The 18,527-nt window shown below is 28.6% G+C and overlaps 1 protein-coding gene across 1 annotated transcript in view; it reads left to right on the forward strand.

Moving 5' to 3' along the window:
- Window positions 1-5,036, forward strand: part of LOC113556223 (protein glass) — a 62,630-nt gene extending 57,594 nt beyond the window's left edge. The window contains exon 5 of the mRNA XM_026961045.1: window positions 4,329-5,036. Coding sequence (XP_026816846.1) covers window positions 4,329-4,525 — 197 coding nt within the window. The 3' untranslated portion in view covers window positions 4,526-5,036. The remainder of the gene's footprint in view (window positions 1-4,328) is intronic.
- Window positions 5,037-18,527: the final 13,491 nt, after the last annotated feature.

Here is an 18,527-nt window from a genome sequence, read left to right on the forward strand (position 1 = left end):
CACGCGTACACGCAAGTACACACACACACACACACACACACACACACACACACACACACACACACATACACACACGCGCGCGCGCGCACGCTCGATCGCGAGCACACAACCGCGTCGACTTGTAAACCGCGTGTAATCCGCTCGCGGGTGTGCGTGCGCAAGCCGTTTGTGTTCGGCATGCGTCGCGGAAAAAGACGAACAAGCGGGCGCGGTGTATAGTATAGTTGCGGTGGCGGCGGCGGTGGCCGTGCTGCAGATGGCGGGATGCTGCGGCGGTGGCTGCAGAAAGGCGTCCGTAATCGTAACCATGGTAACGGTTTCGGCCGAAGAGAACTTCATTAGGAGCTGCTATATACCGTTCAATCACGCCGCCGCCACCGCTGCCTATACTTATATACATACTCGCCGTGTATGTATATATGTATATATATATACATATATATATGTAAAATAATATATATATATATACATGCGGCCAACGCGAAAATCCCCGGGCCGTCGAATACCTCCACAGGACCGAGCACGTCGTCACCGCATACCCCGCGGTCTACTAAAAATATATACGCTTATTTATATGCTGAAATGCAAAAGCGATGATGCTATTAATGTGTGGTTATTTAGCATGTACCTGTATTATGCGTGTAATTTCATAATGTATTATTATATTATACACTGATCGTCCGCAGGTAATAGTCATTATATCCATTGTATATAAATAATAATTAATAATGCGTATTATTGTATTAATAATAGTTAAAAATTGTGAATCATATTATATACTCACTGGCTATGGATTAGCTATAGGTATTAATTAAACAAACAAAATTCAATGATGATATTTCACTGAAATTATTTCAACTTCGATAACTAATAGTCATTTAGATTAAGAAATAAAATAAAATAAATTTACTGTGCAACACACTGTTCTGGAACCAAGTGCAAGCAAACAATATTATATAGTATCAAATTTTCTGTAATAAATTATAAATAAAATCCTAGAATTTTCCATTTTCCATCAAATTTTGATTTGATTAAAATCCTATATAGCTATACTTAAACACGGCAGTGTGTTTCTATATGCGAATGCGACGTAGGAATTTTATAATAAGCTTGGGCGCTTGGCTTGAGGGTTGGACTGTTCTATTTAATAGGGCCCTGACGCCCTGTGCGTGATGCACTTCTCTGCAATCATCAATTAGTATAAATTCGCCTAACCTATAACTATATAAACGTCTTCATTTAACATCATGTATAAAATATGTATAATAGACGTTAAGTTCGGTGGCATCTGTTTAACGAATCACGTGGAAATATAATATATTATTATGGATTTGGTTTTTGATTATGGACTGCTATTATTCGTATAACACATAAACTTGTATATATAGGTATGCTGTGAGTAAAGATATAAAAAAAATAATCTTATTTTTACTTACAAAAATGTAATGTCTTACGGTTTTATGTAACGATTTGATGGATGTTTTTATCGTAAATATTATGTTGTTGATAAAACCTCAAGTGATTTTTAAATATAGATCATTTATCGTTGTATATAATATATATATATAAGTACCTACATATTATAGTGGTCGTTATGGCGAAAAAATAGACATAAAAATATGAATGACGAATATTAACATTGAATACATATTAAAATATTATTAAATTAAATAATAATCATTTTATTTTGATCTTGCCGCACATAATCAAATTATATTATATTCGGAATTTATTTATTTAATTAACATTAAAAAATGCCAAATGGAAATTTCAAAAACAAACAAATATAATTTATAGCAACTAACTATATAAATACATATGTACTTGTACGAAAAAAAGCAATAACAAATAGATATACTCAATATAAATAAGATGATATTACACTGCTAACATAATAGTACATATTTATATGTGTATTATAGATTATAATATAAGGTCATGCGAGCATGATTGATTAAATATTTAAATGACCAAAAGAGATATAGAGTTTATAGGCAGATAAATGAAAAACAGAATAAATGCTGGATCAAAGGTAGGGGACACGAAAGTCAATGTTGAAAAGAAAATAATAGATGCAGCTATTAAGTGCCATTTAGGTACTAAATAAGTATAATAATGTGTACTGTCCGCATCGTGTTGCGGATACGATTATACAGTGTCAGTATATTTCTAGAACACTTTTTCTGAAAGAATAAAATCAATGTCTAGAATGATCTATCTGGAGAATGAAGAGTTTAAATATTGTGAATAGTAAAAAGCCACGACATGGCATTTATCTACATTAAGGTTAAGATCACTATACCTACTATTGTACCCGGGTGGTTAAAATCTCAAGATCAGATTGAAGAGTATTACAATGTGATGTGGACCATTTACTGGGTTGACAAATATAATATATATATATATTTATAAGAATACCGATAGATGTCTTCTTTGAAATAAGACCCTAATACAATCACGATATATCAATTTTTTTTTTTATTTTTACTTTCTGAAAATGCTTAAAGTTCTGTTAACTGTTTCCGTGTAACATTTTAAATACAAATAACTCGACTCCGTCGATACTCTACTAGTACTAAGCAGTACTAACCATGTTCATCTATTTTATATGTAATTTAGGTGTTGATCTAAAGTAAATTTTAATTTGCATAGAATTATAGCTATTATATTATATAATTACATAGATATATATAGTATAACCCTTTCGGTGCCACTCAGTATAATATTAATATATATACTCTATTTCACTTATTATTACACACAAATTTAAATAGCTTTATGTATGTAACTATTATATAATATTATTTTGCTTACACTTTATAGATACTTATAAATTATAACATTATACATTAAAATATTTGAAAAAAATATTATCACATCTGCACAGTTTTCTATTATTTTATTTATGTTGTAAACTTAAATCGTAATTTTTTATGCACATGAATGGCTATATTACTCTTGTTTTATGGTTTAAAATTGTGGTAATACGAGTGAATATTTAATGTTTAACACAAATAATCTTTTAAAGTTCAACAAAAAGAAGTGAAATGCTGTGCACTTCGCATAAAGTACAGAAAAAATGTATTTCTTGTTATTAATTTTATTTATGACCACTCCGTTTCTCTCATCATAGCACACCTACCTATATTGTTATATTACCAAAACGATTTTACTAAATGTATCTTATCGTCATGCATATAATTAAAATGTTAAATATAGGAAAATATACTGTATTTATGATATATATATGTATATATATATATATATATATATATCCATATACATAACATACTGTCTTGCTATAAAGAAAATTAGTACAACAAAAAAGTAAATCTTGGGAAAATAGTTTTTTTTTTAAATTTTTGAATTTTCTTGCTTATCAAAATTATTCAATAATATTTGGGTTGTTAGTAGTTGCAGTAATTACTAATTTATCTCAAAAATCGTTTTGGATAATATTCTTTTTGCTATATCAATCATTAATATATTTTTGATAAAGCTGATACCTCTATAGTAAACACTGTGTTAAAAATATTATTACGTTTACAAATAACTAAGTAGATACCGTGTACAATAATGTACATATATTTTCATATTATTTATAGAATTCTGCTTATCGTTGTTCGGTAAATTTAGGGTTAGCAGATTAGCAGATAAATATATATTAAACACACAGTGTATAATATAATATACTACATATTTTATACCCCCAAAAATAATTTACTAAACAGATAGCAGTAAGTCAGTAGCTATACAAATAATAATAATACTGTGCAATGTTTTTTAGGATATATCAATATTTACAGTTTATTTGTCTAGTATTGGGCGATATTTTGGTAGTAGATACTATATGTAGGTACTATGTACTATATTTGTCTGTATTTATAAATATTAAAATCGATCTAAAATGACTCAATAGATAATTTATATGTCGATAATTCATATATTTGAGGTCAAATCTATCGTTTCTTGATAGTACTGCTAGCTAGTTCGTGATTAAATTTCAGGATCCGAATTTCCAGACTAAATTTAAATTATTGACAGTCACTTTGATTATGAATTGTTTTGATTGATATTACATTTATCATAGTGTGTATTCCTTATGGCGTAATAATAAAAAGTGTCTATAAATATTTTATTAAATAAATTATAATGTCTACAGCTGCTGCTCGTGCGATTTCCGTCCATACAATTATCATGAATATACTCGTATATGTGATATATTTGGTTTAAATTGTTGAATATATATATATATATATATAAATATTCACTGTTATTGACATTTTTGTTTCATTAAATAAATGTTTTACTCGTTATTTGGTTTACAGGTGAAAAACCGCATAAATGTCAAGTGTGCGGCAAAGCATTCAGCCAGTCGTCGAATTTAATTACGCACAGCCGGAAGCATACTGGGTACAAACCGTTTGCGTGCGACCTATGCGGCCGTGCTTTTCAACGTAAAGTCGACCTCCGCAGGCACAAGGAAACGCAACACACTGATTTCCGGTCTGGAAATCTCACGTAAGCCTAACCACCATCTACTCCACCACATTCACACACACATACACACACACACACACAAATATAAAAAAAAATAAAACAAAAAATATGTCTATATAATAATTGTCGCGCATACAACACTATATTATAACTCGCACCTGTATCCACTTTTACATTACATTGTTATATATTATATTAAATATGTATATAAGTGTCTTATCGTTTCTTCTGTGTCTTTATTTTTAAACTTCATTGTTTATCAAGTTTTTCCAACTTCAATGATCAATGGTAAATCATCATAATTATAATTATTAGTACCTACCTATTATTATTATTGTCGTTATATTGGATTAAATATAAGCCGCAGTCGCTGTGTGTTCATAATGTATTATAATATGTTATTATATTGTACACTCGACGACGTGCGATGTCATGCATGACATATATTTCTTAAATTAAATTATATAATTCATATTATAATACTTAATATTGTGTATTTGTTATGTATAATATACACATAAATCTTATACTTTGCTTATAAGACCAATGAGTATAAATATAGTTATATCATATATCATTAAGAACGTGCTTTTAATAATTATTATATTTATCATATAATATATAATAGCTGTGTTCTTGTTTTCATATATATGTTTCCATATTATTTATTTACGTATTTATTATCATTATCATTATCATTATTATTATTATTATTATTATTATTATTATTATTACTATATTATTTTTTTTTACCCTAAATAGTTACCTGTATTGTCTAGCTTTTCTTAAATAATAATAATTTTTAATGTATTTATAATATGTATTTCGTTTGATATTTACGTAATTTACGGCGATTTTGTTTTGTTGAATAAACGAACTTATCATTTTAACACATTTTGTTTCAATTGTCATTTGGAAAATTGAATAAAACAAACGTGTCTTTATCTGCATTGAAATTGAAATCATATTTAAATTTTCTTCTATTTATCCAAGCCTGAAATCTATATTGTAATAATGTTTATTAAAATAAAATATAATAAAAAAAATGAGTTTTATCAATGGTTAGATTCTGCAATAGCAATGCAGATTATATCGTCTACAGCTCACAAATATTAATAGCTAAATATTCATAGAAGTATGTTGCTTAACTGTCTTTTTCTAGATATTATATTGTTATTTTCCTAATCAGAATAAACTAACTTTATTGTGAAGTACATATACATTACTGTGATGTACAATAAAAAATAATACATCGCGCAATGGCGTACAGTGTACATAACAACTCTTATATTGCCTTCACGTACTCCAGATTCACAGTTGTATATACAACTGAATAATTTTAGAACCAAAATGTTAATAATAATATTGACTTATTATAGTTATATTTAAGTATGATTTATATTTCAGGAAATTCACTCCGTAAATTTATTATCTGTATTATTTCTTAATAAAAATAAAATTAACACACTTCCAGTGATAATAATCTAGAAAAAATAAAATTATTTTAATATTATTATGTATTACTTAAAATAAATAATAAATATTTAATATTATATGTATACCTATAATTATTTAAAAATTATAACTTTAGTAAAATTATATTAAAATGCATTTATATTTAATATACATAGATTCATATTAATTAAATTCATAGTGTATATAATAAGGAAATCATCTTCATTAATTAATTACATTCAGGTTAAATTAAAGTTGAACAATACTATACTAAAATATATGCGTAAGTAACACAAATATGGTTAAAACAATGATTTTCATTAAAAAAAAAACTAATAATATCACATTTCACAGAATTTAAAGAATATAAATATTCTAAAAACATTTTTAATATATCTTATATTATTATTATAATAGTTTTAATGAATTATAATGTATCTCGATTAAAACAAGTTTAATTTGTCTAATAATATAGAAAATATTAAGTATGAAAAGTTTCTTGATCGAAATAAAATACTATTACAAGTAAGTTTACTGTAGAATTGAAAATATTTTAACTTTCAATACATGACTTGGAATCAAAGTAAGTTAAATTACTAGTCTAAACTTATATCGTGAAAAACCTGCAACAATTTAAATAAAATAGTACCATTGACCGATAAAGTTATTCTTTTTAAAATATGTTATTATAAATATTATAATTTATAATTATATACAGTTATATGATTTACGTTTGTTTGTTAAATTTGAACTTTTTAAAAAACAAATCAAAATCAATGTTTCACAATGTAACTTGAAAAACAATGTAAGTATTTAATAATATAGAGTAGATACCTATAGCTGGTACAATTTGCACCAACGTACACGATCGATTTTTTTCAACAATTAGTTTAAGCTACATCGTGTTCTGCATGAAATAGGTCATGAATAAATAAAAAAATAAACGAAAACTGTACATCAAAAAATTTAAAAATATTGTTGATTAACACTATATATCCAGTAATTATATTTACATTATGTAGGGTACAATCATTAATTAAACTGCCACAAAATATACTAATTTGTATTAAATTTGTGATATTATTAGATTAAATTTTTTAATTTGTTGAATCGCGAAACAATATATTTTTATTGATTTAATATACTATACTTTTTTTAGTTGACTGCTTTCGTGACATTAAAACATTTAAAATAAAATATGACCGGAGATGAATCTATGATTGATAATATTATTATACCTATAGTTTTTATTCTTATAGCTCTGCAAAATATTTAAACATTAGGCCAGGGGTGTTCAACCCGTTGCCCGTGGTAAATTTTTATGCTGACCTCACTTCAATTTAAAAAACAATAATTAATTGTATAAAATCTATTAATATTACGAGAAATAATTTATTAAATATTAATAATTGTAAAATGTTTCTGGTCATTATTCGCTACAGTAAAATTATAAAAAAAAGCATTGTTGTAATATAGAATATTAGAATATAATTTAATCATTAAATTTGAATGTATTATTATTAAAAAGTATGTGGTCTATAACAACGTCTATAATACCTATTTGATGTGGCCCAGTCTTCACAAAATGTTGGACGCCCCTGCACTAGACTATACTTATAGATCTATTGTTATAAGCACAAAATGTACATATTATTCAAGATTTACACGAGTTAAAATACTAAGTTATTTTAAATAATTTACATAGCGAATTCCTTTTTTTAATTTATCTAATTTTACCTTAACGAGTTGAAAGGAAATGATAGGTACTAATTGTCACTATTTTTGTCTAACACACACGAGATAGATATTCAGATGGGTTTTTTGCAAAACGTACTAATTTATCCTGTCAAGCAAAGAGAAATCTGAAAACAGTTTGAATTTGTCATTACGTCTACTTAAGATTGACTTTCCCGTGATTTTTAATATAACTTTTTTTATTGTGTTTAAAGTAATAAAATCAAAAAATGTCGTAATGTCGATGTCAAGTAGACTTCACAACAAATTCAAATCTGTTTACATATTTATTATCAATTATTCATTAGATCAATCGATACATTTGACAAAGAGTACGTCTAAATTTCTATGTTCTGCGTGTATTAGACAAAGACAAAAAAGTTGGAATAGAAACCCTGTAAATTTGTTTCAATTATATGTAAGTAAATTAAGGTGAAATGTTTCCTAATGTTGACCCCATAGATTTTAAATATATTTTGTTTTGTGTATAAATTATTGCTATATTATAATCGTTTAGACTCGTATATATAAAAAATATATTCGAAAATATTATTTATGAATAAACAAATATATATATATCAAATGTCGTACAATACAAAATTGTGGATGGTCGAAGTGTATTATCATTAATGTAATATTCATAAATTTTAATAGCTAAAAGAATTGAAATAATCCATATTAATTATAAATACTAAATTGTATATAGATATCTACAGAAAATTTACAATCTAGCTCAAACACATTTAATTAAAATGTCTCATCATTATCACATAACACAGTTCGACGTTGAAAATAATGTTTTTTCTGTATAGTGCACTATACGTGACCATGGTCTCTTATTATTGACCTATAAATGGCTTCTGTTAATAGAGTTGTAACATTGGATAGTCTATTAATCCTTCTTATATTTATAATTGTTGTATCGTAATGCTTAAAAAGTTAAAATCCTTATTAACCTAATTAAATACTTTAGAGTACAATATGTACATGTATACTGCATTAAATGCTAAAATAACGTAAACGCCAGAGAAAATGTTATGTTTAATAATATAAATTATATACCACTAGCAGTACTGGCAATGATGATGGTAGTTTGATGTCGAATATTGATAGGCGTTAAACTGTAATTTATTAAGTTGCGCACGACATACACGAACGATCCGTTGTGAGGTTAAAACAAGAAATATCGCAGTATATTCGGTTCAGAATCTAAAACGTACTTCGTTTGGTCTTTAGAATTTAAGCCTGTGTCCCTGTGACACAAATTCCGAATCGGTATTATATATTGCACGTCTGTTTATATATCATATTATTTACCCGAAATTGGTAAATAGGTATATTAGGTATAGCTAGTTTCCATATAAATATATTTTAAAAATTATTGATTTTCTCGAAAACACGTATAATATGAGCTGCATAACTCACGTCCAAAGTATTTCCGGCATATTATATATATGCGATAAACCTATATTATATCGATTCAAAAACTATATTATGCACAATGTACAACATCGCATACATGCTGAATAAACTATTATTAATATATATTTTTTTTTTTTTTTTAATAAACTTAAACGCGTCGAATACATTTTTATCTCCTTTTTATTAGGCGTACGCTCAAGGATTTTATCCGTGTGACCTCCGCCGCCTCCGGCTTTTCAATCATTTTATATTTGTCCGTACCTATATTATATTATTATATTGTGTGTATATATATATATATATATATATAGATACGTATTATATGAGGGGCGCACCCCGGCACGAGCGCCAACGCGTATATATACGTGCGAGTTTCTCATCGAGAGGTTTTCACGAACATAAATATATAAATGCCGTTTTTATTCCTCCTCGCGCTTTTGAATGTTGAACGATCTTTGCTGACATTTTTTCTCTTTTTTTTTTTTTTTACGCTCGATTTTGCTTCCGCTCCACACTCCCAGCGTACGGGCGGACGATCCCTCAGAGAATCCCGTTTCTACCACCCTCCTCCCTCCCCCCACCACTCACCACAACTCGATCTGCACTACTCAATCACACTCCTCTATCTCTATATACACGTACACATACGCATACACATACTATACAGAGACAATATGATATATAATATATACCGCGTACACGTATGGCGTGTATATAATACTGTGCGGTATGAATTCGAAATCAATAACGCGTGTGATATACGCATAGTGTAATATCGCATTATACGCATTATTATCCGTTCTTGTTCACCGGTACACGCGCCGCAGCGGATTGTGCGTCCAAAACACAGCGCATAATAATATTATACCGCGCCGTACAATAATATACGGCGCGGTATGCGCTTTGTGATTGAAAATTGATAACTCCCCGATAAATTAAATCAGACGTCTTTCGTTTTATGTCCTGCGATTCAATGTGACTGTATTGTATATCTATATGCATAGGTATCTGCTTCGATATAAAGTAAGTAATACACGCCGAACTCTTGGCGGCTGTATATGTATATAGTATATAACATCGAACCTTAATTATTTTGACTCCGACCGACCTCTGACACGGATTGTTATGTTCAGTTGTGAGTTAAAGTTGTTTTTTACAGAGGGGGAGAAATCCGTGAAATTCTGAGTTACAATTTTCTAAACTCCTAAAAAATGCTAGAAAATTAAATATTATGTTATGCGTGTAACCGCAATTACATGTTATCTGAAAAGGGCGGATAATACTATTCATTTAATATAATAAATCGTAAAATTAATTTAATTTGTTTTTTTTTTTTTTGCCAATTCGTCAATCACTTTATCTAACTGTTTAACGGGTAATTTTACTTTTACAACCTCGAGTTCCGTCAATATGCCGTCAATGGATAGGCACCACGATTAAGTATAACGAATTAATTGAAAATACCAGATTCTAAAACTGTTTATTGTATATAACATTTATTTTTATTTGTATAGTATATAATCTATCAACAGCTTGATTCAAAAAATGTTTAAAAAATAAATAAATAAATATTTCTATTATATTGCCAATATTTAAGTAGGTATTTCTTTATCTTTATATACACGCGAGTTCAAGAAAATATAAATAAAAGCATATAATAATTTTCTAAAGGATGAAAAACACTTCAGACCCTCCTCACATAAATACGACCGTGATTATGACCACGCGTAGGTATAAAATTATATAGTATGATTGTTACCTACTACAAAAGAACCAGAACCACATCATTACTCGCGTTTTCTTATCCTGCGTTGGTATGTATAATTTTCTGAGAAATTTCAAATACCATGGGGCTGTTCTGATAGAATTTTCGCTGTCAAATTTAGGGCTTGAGGTTTTAAAGTTATTAGCAAGAGGTTTGGGTAAACATTTTCAACCTAAAACCATATAATATTACATTATAACCGCTACAAAAGCGACGAGCTTTTATTCTATACATACTTTTAACTATGCTCCCGAAACAGGTAGAAAATATATATTATTTTATTAAACATTCCTAAAATAACGTTTATATTAAGCAACGAAGAGCAACTGAACAAATTTCCAAGGCACTCGTCTTGCCCCAGGGACGACCCCGCTGAGTCGAGTAGAGTTAATAATAACTTTTTAAACTGTTTTCTCATCGTGTAATACACGCATATTATTACGTTCGGGCTCACATTCAGATTTTTAACAAGCGCTTCGGTGTAGGTTAAGTCGTTTATTTATTCGATTGCTTCACGCCTCACACGACTCTTATTTATATATATATATACAGTCATCCCCCCTCGTGCACATACAGTTTACTTTTAAGTTGAACATCTAAAACTTTAGTTACTTTTTTATGCATTTATATATATATACAATTTCATTATGGTAATTTAACGTTTCTGCATTACTTGCGTACTACTATATTCTAACGCTTTAAGAAAGCTCGTCGGAAACTCCGTTTATGCAACAAATTTACATTTTATTTCGCCAAAGTTCGGTCGACTCCGGTGCGTATTTTACTCCATCAAACTCTTTCGGAATACATACGAGGTTGAGTGTGCACCATGAGAACAAAATATATTGTGCGTATTACGTTATAAAATCTTTCGAGAAACGTACAAGTGAATGATATATCATGTATACGAATGAAGTAGATAATTTAAATAACGCCATTATACAAAATCTAAAATTGTATATAAATCATATACATCATACAGTATCGCGCTTGGAAAATATTTTAATACAATAAAGATATATGATTATATTGTTATTATTATTATTGCGTAGATATCACGCGTGAAATTATTCATTTTACGCAATTTCGATTTTTACACCGCCCGCCACCGACGCGTTTATCGTACCGGATAAAAGTGGTCGAGATGAAACGGGACAAGTGAATGGTCAATCAAACTGCGGGTCCGGACCTAATAGGTACACACACACACACACACACTCACATATATATATCGAAAGGTTTTTCCAATCATAAAGGAGATTTACTGCGGCTCAGCCGGACGGTCGAAACGTTTCACGAAAACACACACGAATATATATATACACCCACAGACATTCCCGGGCGCGAACGAGAGAATATAAAGGGATGATGCGATGTTGTGCGAAACAATTGGCACGGCGAGTCCGGTCCCCAGAGAAATCCTGGGCAGAAACAAAATCCTTGCAATAATGAGGTCTCACACAAACTGGCCGTATACACTGCCTGTATAAATACACACACATACACACATACATAATAGACAGTCGAATCTTTCGCCAGACCCGAAAATGTGGTGAATTCAATTTCGCTCTCGCCGTCGCTTATATCTGTGTGTGCGTGAAATATTGTGTATGAAAAACCCGTCGCCGATAGCGCGTGTCCTGGATTTAAAGGATCTCGGCGGTCATTCTTTTGAAGTAATTTAAATGAACAACTGTGCGTTGATTTTCCCGCGACAACGCGATTTTCACTGCAGGACGCGCAGCCGCCGCTGATACTGCTGCTGTCGGAGGCGATCGAGGTCATTGTCCAGGATAATTTAATAATATAATTTAATCGATCCGAACCGTCAGTCATCGTGAGCGTCGTCCTGACGTGCGGCAAATCGCGTTGAAGAGTTTCGCGTGATAATATGATTATTAGAGATACTAGGTGTTTATAAAAAAAAAAAAAAATGTTTTATTATTATTGTAATTATAAATTGTCGTAGAATATATTATTTGCATACTGATGTTTCAATAAAATATTTCTACAGCATAAAATTATTTGTAATAAATATAGTATTAACGGGATTGAAAGCGGTGATTTTGTTGTCTTTGTCTTACACATGTGGGACATAGAAAAATAGCTATACGCGCCTGACAAAAATTAAGGTACTTCTAGTTGTTCGATTTAAAATATGAAAGATGATTGAATTGGTATACAAGTTTACTTTGCATCGGTCGAAGCATATTTTAAATATATTTAATAATAAAAATTGACAAATTTATAAAATTTAAAACATTTATTCTCATCAAAATATTTATCTTAAATAATAAAACAATCGAAAAAGTGTTTCGACCGATGCAAAGTAAACTTGTATATACCGATTCAATCATCTTTCATATTTTAAATCGAACAACTAGAAGTACCTTAATTTTTGTCAGGCGTATAGCTATGTTTCACGTGGGTTAGACAAAGACAGAAAGCCACCGCTTCCAATTCCTTTAATATGTCTGTTAGATACATTGCTTTTACGTATGTTTTACAAAAACGACTCAAAATCATTTAATATTAGGTATTTATTGATTATTATTATAATGAAATTCTGTATACGTTTTCGACGCATGACGTTCACTACAACTAATATGGTAGCTTCGAAAGACACACGTTTTATGCAGAAATTCGCGTAATGATTACAATTTGTTTGAAATATAAAATGATAGGTATTTTTTATTTAATACACACTTGGAATTTTATCACTTAATAATATTTTAACCGGCGTTCTTTTTTAACCATCGATAGGTTTCAAAAAACACGAATACACTGATACACAATAGTCTAACACACAATGTATAAAATCACAATATTTTAAACGTTTTTACATAATTTTTCGTGCCATAAATACAAACCGTGACATTAATTTTATCTTACACGTTTTAAACACAAATGTATTGGTATCCATATAATATAATAATTGTGTACTATAGCGGATTGAGGATCATTGCGCACCACCATGGGTGTATTATTATTATTTATTATATATTATTATTCTACGGGAACCATTCGCATCATCAATCAGCCCTTGTGCGCATATTATATAATATATCATATATTTACTTTATCCGTCGGAAGCGTCTGTGTATGCGAAATCTTCATTGAAATCCAAATTTAACACCGAGTGCATACAGATTTTTGTATTTTCTCGTAATCAATCAACCAACGCGGTGGAGCATATTACGTGCACGTCGCAGCTTACTACGTGTGTATCAGTGCCACGAATGTACAAGTATGTTATAAATATATTATTTTATTCACACGTGTACCTATACCATACTGGGACAAAATTCAGTAAATCCATTTCCTGAACTGTGCCTGTACAATATAATATATTTTGTGAAATAAATAATTATTTACTCGAATTCAATACGGTTTCCCGACAGCACACTAGAAAAACGTTGCTTCGAAATTTCAGATATAATAACATATATTAAAAATAAAAATGATGGTCATTTATAATTTTGAAATGAAAATATTTTAAATTTCTTTCGTTTAAACTGTTATAGGTTATTGCTTTAAATATTTGAGCATGTGATACATAAGTGAGAAATATCAAGTTATCAAGTTCTATGAATTTTCGAAGTTGAAATCAAATTAGATTGAACTTGAAACAAATATTTTTCGCCGCAGAAAAACAACGCTACCAGTTTATATCCTTTTTAAAAGATAATATATAGAACCAAAACCGTAACAACCAAAAGGTATCTGTAGTTACGACGGTGTAAACCAATAAAACGCTCTGCAGATGTATTGTGTACATAGTATTATATATTTAGATTTTGAGAATAGCGTTTCGCCGTTACTCACAATAATATTATAATGTACCTAATATTTGCGTGCAACATAAATTCGTATTCGTCAGCGTACGCGTACGCGTGTGCTTCCATTGGCAAACGTCTAGATGTAGTTGTTTGGCGGCGGGCGGAACGATAAATTGTTGCCTTGGGAATCGTTCGCCGTTCAACGAGATTACATTTTGATCTGATCATCCGACACCATCACGATATTATACCAAGACCGAACGCCACCCGGCCCCCCCGCTCTACTCACGCGCCCTGCAGCAAGGGGCAATTTGAATAAAAATATTAATATTATTATTATTATCATTTACCGTCCAAACGGTTTGATTATTTTTCTTCCCCCACAGCCACAGAAAGGCTGACAGCTATTTACCGTTATATCGTTATAATAATTTATATAACACCGGTGTGTATGTGTATAATATGTGTGTATTTGTGTGTGTGTGTGTATAAAACTGTATCTTATATAGTTATATAGTAAAACGTCAATCATGCGGCCGACATAAATGATTTATGAGTCAAAAACGTTGAACGTGTATACTTAAAATAACCAACCCGAGTCGACAAGTTTAATTGAGTGATATTCAACGCTAAAAAATGTTTCATACGAGTTATTCAAAAGTTTCTTCATCGCGTTCAATTGCTGTTATCATAGCTTATAGATATAATATTAATATTATACCTCGAGTGGCGCGTTCATGTCGGGCAAAAGCTAATATCTATAGTGCGCACTGCGCAATCAAATCAGATTTCCCGAGATCTTTTCTACCGATACGTCATATTTATATTGTACGTGTCCGGCCGGACGTAGACAAGGTATTTACTTCGAGTACGTCCAAATAAAATATTGAAGTGAATTATCATAATATAATAATTATCATAACAAGAGCAACCGGAAAAGTAGAAAAGTAATAGTGTAATGTACCGAGATGGCCTATCCAGAACGCCGTGTGAACACTGATCGTAATAAAGGTAGATATATCGTGTTGACAATAATTATAATTACAAAGCATTAAAAATATGATAATATGATATATAGCAACATTTTAATATGATGTGTGACGAATTTAAGATTTTTTACTATTGTTTTTAAGACAGAAAGCTTAGGAGATCATAATGCTTATAATTTATGACTTTACACGTAAATTTCAGTAATATATTCTATATATTTATTTAAAATTAGTTTTATCAAACCCTAAATTTGTATTCCCGAAGTAGTATCACTTGAGGCTCCACTCTATCGTGCAACCATGGTTTATTATTATTTTTAAACAATTTGTTTCTTTTTTATAAATACGGATAACAGATTATAAATAGTTTTCTATTTTTAATTAACAATGTAAAAAATTAGCAATATTATTTCTAAGAAAATGTTTGGCACATATTTAATTCCAATAATAAATTGTTATTAAACATTTTTTTATAAAATATTATGAACACTCTTTGTTCAACCATCTTTTAAATTTTTTTAATTATAAATTTAAAAAATGATACAATTAAACAAAAAAATGACTGATTTGGAAAATGAATATATTCAATAAGGTGTTTTACGCCTAAGTTTAAAATTTTATTTTTCAACGAGATTATTATACGATTATGAAATTAATTGAATGGAATTAAAATTGATATAAGTAGTTATTAAATTCAAATATTGGTCATTAGTTTTTAAAGAAATCTATTAGAATTTAGTTAACCTTTAGACAATTCATTTTTCAAAAATTAAAATAAGAATGTATTATTTACCAAGTAATGATTTAGGGTGAAACTTATAAGGGTTTTAAGTCGTCTTTGTCAACTATGTCTGAAGTAAATAATTTATGTAAATTTATTCATCAATAAGACGAGACAAATATTCAGTCCTTTTAAACTATATAGTGAATTCTCCCTTCGTAGGTATTAAACATTTTATTTCCGACAAAAAAAAATAATAATAACATCATTAAAATATTAAACATAAATTTATGCTACAACACTTGAATACATATTATAATAAATAATAAAAATAAACTTTTTATGTATAAATTTAAATGAGAAAGAAACCCAACAAATTACATCAGTACATTTTAACATAATAAATTGAATTATTTTAAAAGACATTATTGATATTCCATCCAAGCTTTTAATACAAAATTGTAAACTAAATTATAATAAATTGTATATTAATATATTATTCGAGAATATTGACGTAATGGAAATAAATAATAAAATATTTTATACTTAAATACTGAATGATTTACTGAGTATGCTCGCTTCCGTTTTTTTAAAAAAAATGTAATTATACATTTATTTAAATGCTGAATTCTGCTTTTAAAATGAAAGAATTTTTTATAAATTATAAATATTTATAGCTTAATATAAATTACAAACATTTTCAAATTGCCATAGCTCTCATATTTTTCAAACCTTCTATCATATACCTGTTAATTGTTATCAAAATACAAAGTTAAAAAACTTAAACATCAATCTATTATAAATTTTGTGTAAATCCTCTTGTTAAAAATATTTTAAATTTAATTCAGATCTTAACAAAAATCATAATATTGTTATTTGATTATTTATTTTTTATTTTTCCAATAACAGCTATAGCTACGACTAGTAATTCTAAAATACCTATTATAAAATGAAGAACCATATTTAATCCAGACGTATTATTACTCAATATGTTTGAACATAAAATAAAAAATTCTAGCAAATATTAAATCATACTTCCTTTATCTATCTCAGAAATAAAATTATTATTCTATTTTCATGTTCAGAATTTTTTTCGTGAATAGGGTGGGGTAAGAGTATTCATGATTTCGTTGTTAGTCTAATATTTTATAAGCATATACCGGTAATCTTTTGCAAAATGAACGATAAAAATATAAATCAATATAATTTTAATGAATTTGTGATTGTAGTCGGTGTATATTTAGTTTTAACTACGAGTGAAGATTACATCTAATAAAATATAACGATTACATGATTTAATTTATCTTTCTATAATCAAAATATTTAATTTAATGTCTCCAGAACTACTTTAATGAATTAAAATCCAATAAACAAGTTAAAAAGCAGAAAATTGTAACAAGCTTTGTTTTAAAGTATACCCATAAACTTTCGGTGAAGAAGATAGAAACTGAAAGCCGTTAAAATTCGTTGGGTTGTATCTTTTACACTAACAGTTTATTTTGATTACTGACCACTCTGAATCAAAAAATATTTTTCGACTTAATTACAAAAATACTATATGTATACATGCTACTTGAAATTTTAATTTTTGTTCAACCATATTGTTTTTGGTATATCATTCGCAAACTTAAGTTGTTATTTTTCAATCTAAAATGTTTTACGTATTTTTTTTTTTTTTTTGTAATCCAAATTAATATATAATTATTGTTATAATTTTTTAATAAATTATTTAGAAAAAATTGTTTCATGACTTCCACGTTTTGTGATAAAACAAAATATTAGTATGACTGTACTATACATTGACAATATGGTAAATACATTATGTATTAGTTGAATCTATTTTTGATTGTTATTATCAGAAATTACTTGCAGCTATAATATAATAATTTTCAATTGCTTATGTACATTTTATTATAATAAAAAATCTATTGTCGACAGCCACATGTTGATATCCTTGCTTAAATAATAGGATATAGATACTAAAAGAAACAAATAAATCTACAGTAAGCACCATAACCGATCGAGTAAACTTTTGTACATACTCACATATTGTGAAGTTATAGAAATTTTACTTTTACGATTTCGAGAAAATATAAACTTGAATAATCAAAAGTAAAGATAAGTATTATTTTTATTTTATGATATCAAATTCTGGTAGTAAT

Source organism: Rhopalosiphum maidis, chromosome 3 (assembly GCF_003676215.2).
Source record: "Rhopalosiphum maidis isolate BTI-1 chromosome 3, ASM367621v3, whole genome shotgun sequence".
NCBI lineage: Eukaryota > Metazoa > Arthropoda > Insecta > Hemiptera > Aphididae > Rhopalosiphum > Rhopalosiphum maidis.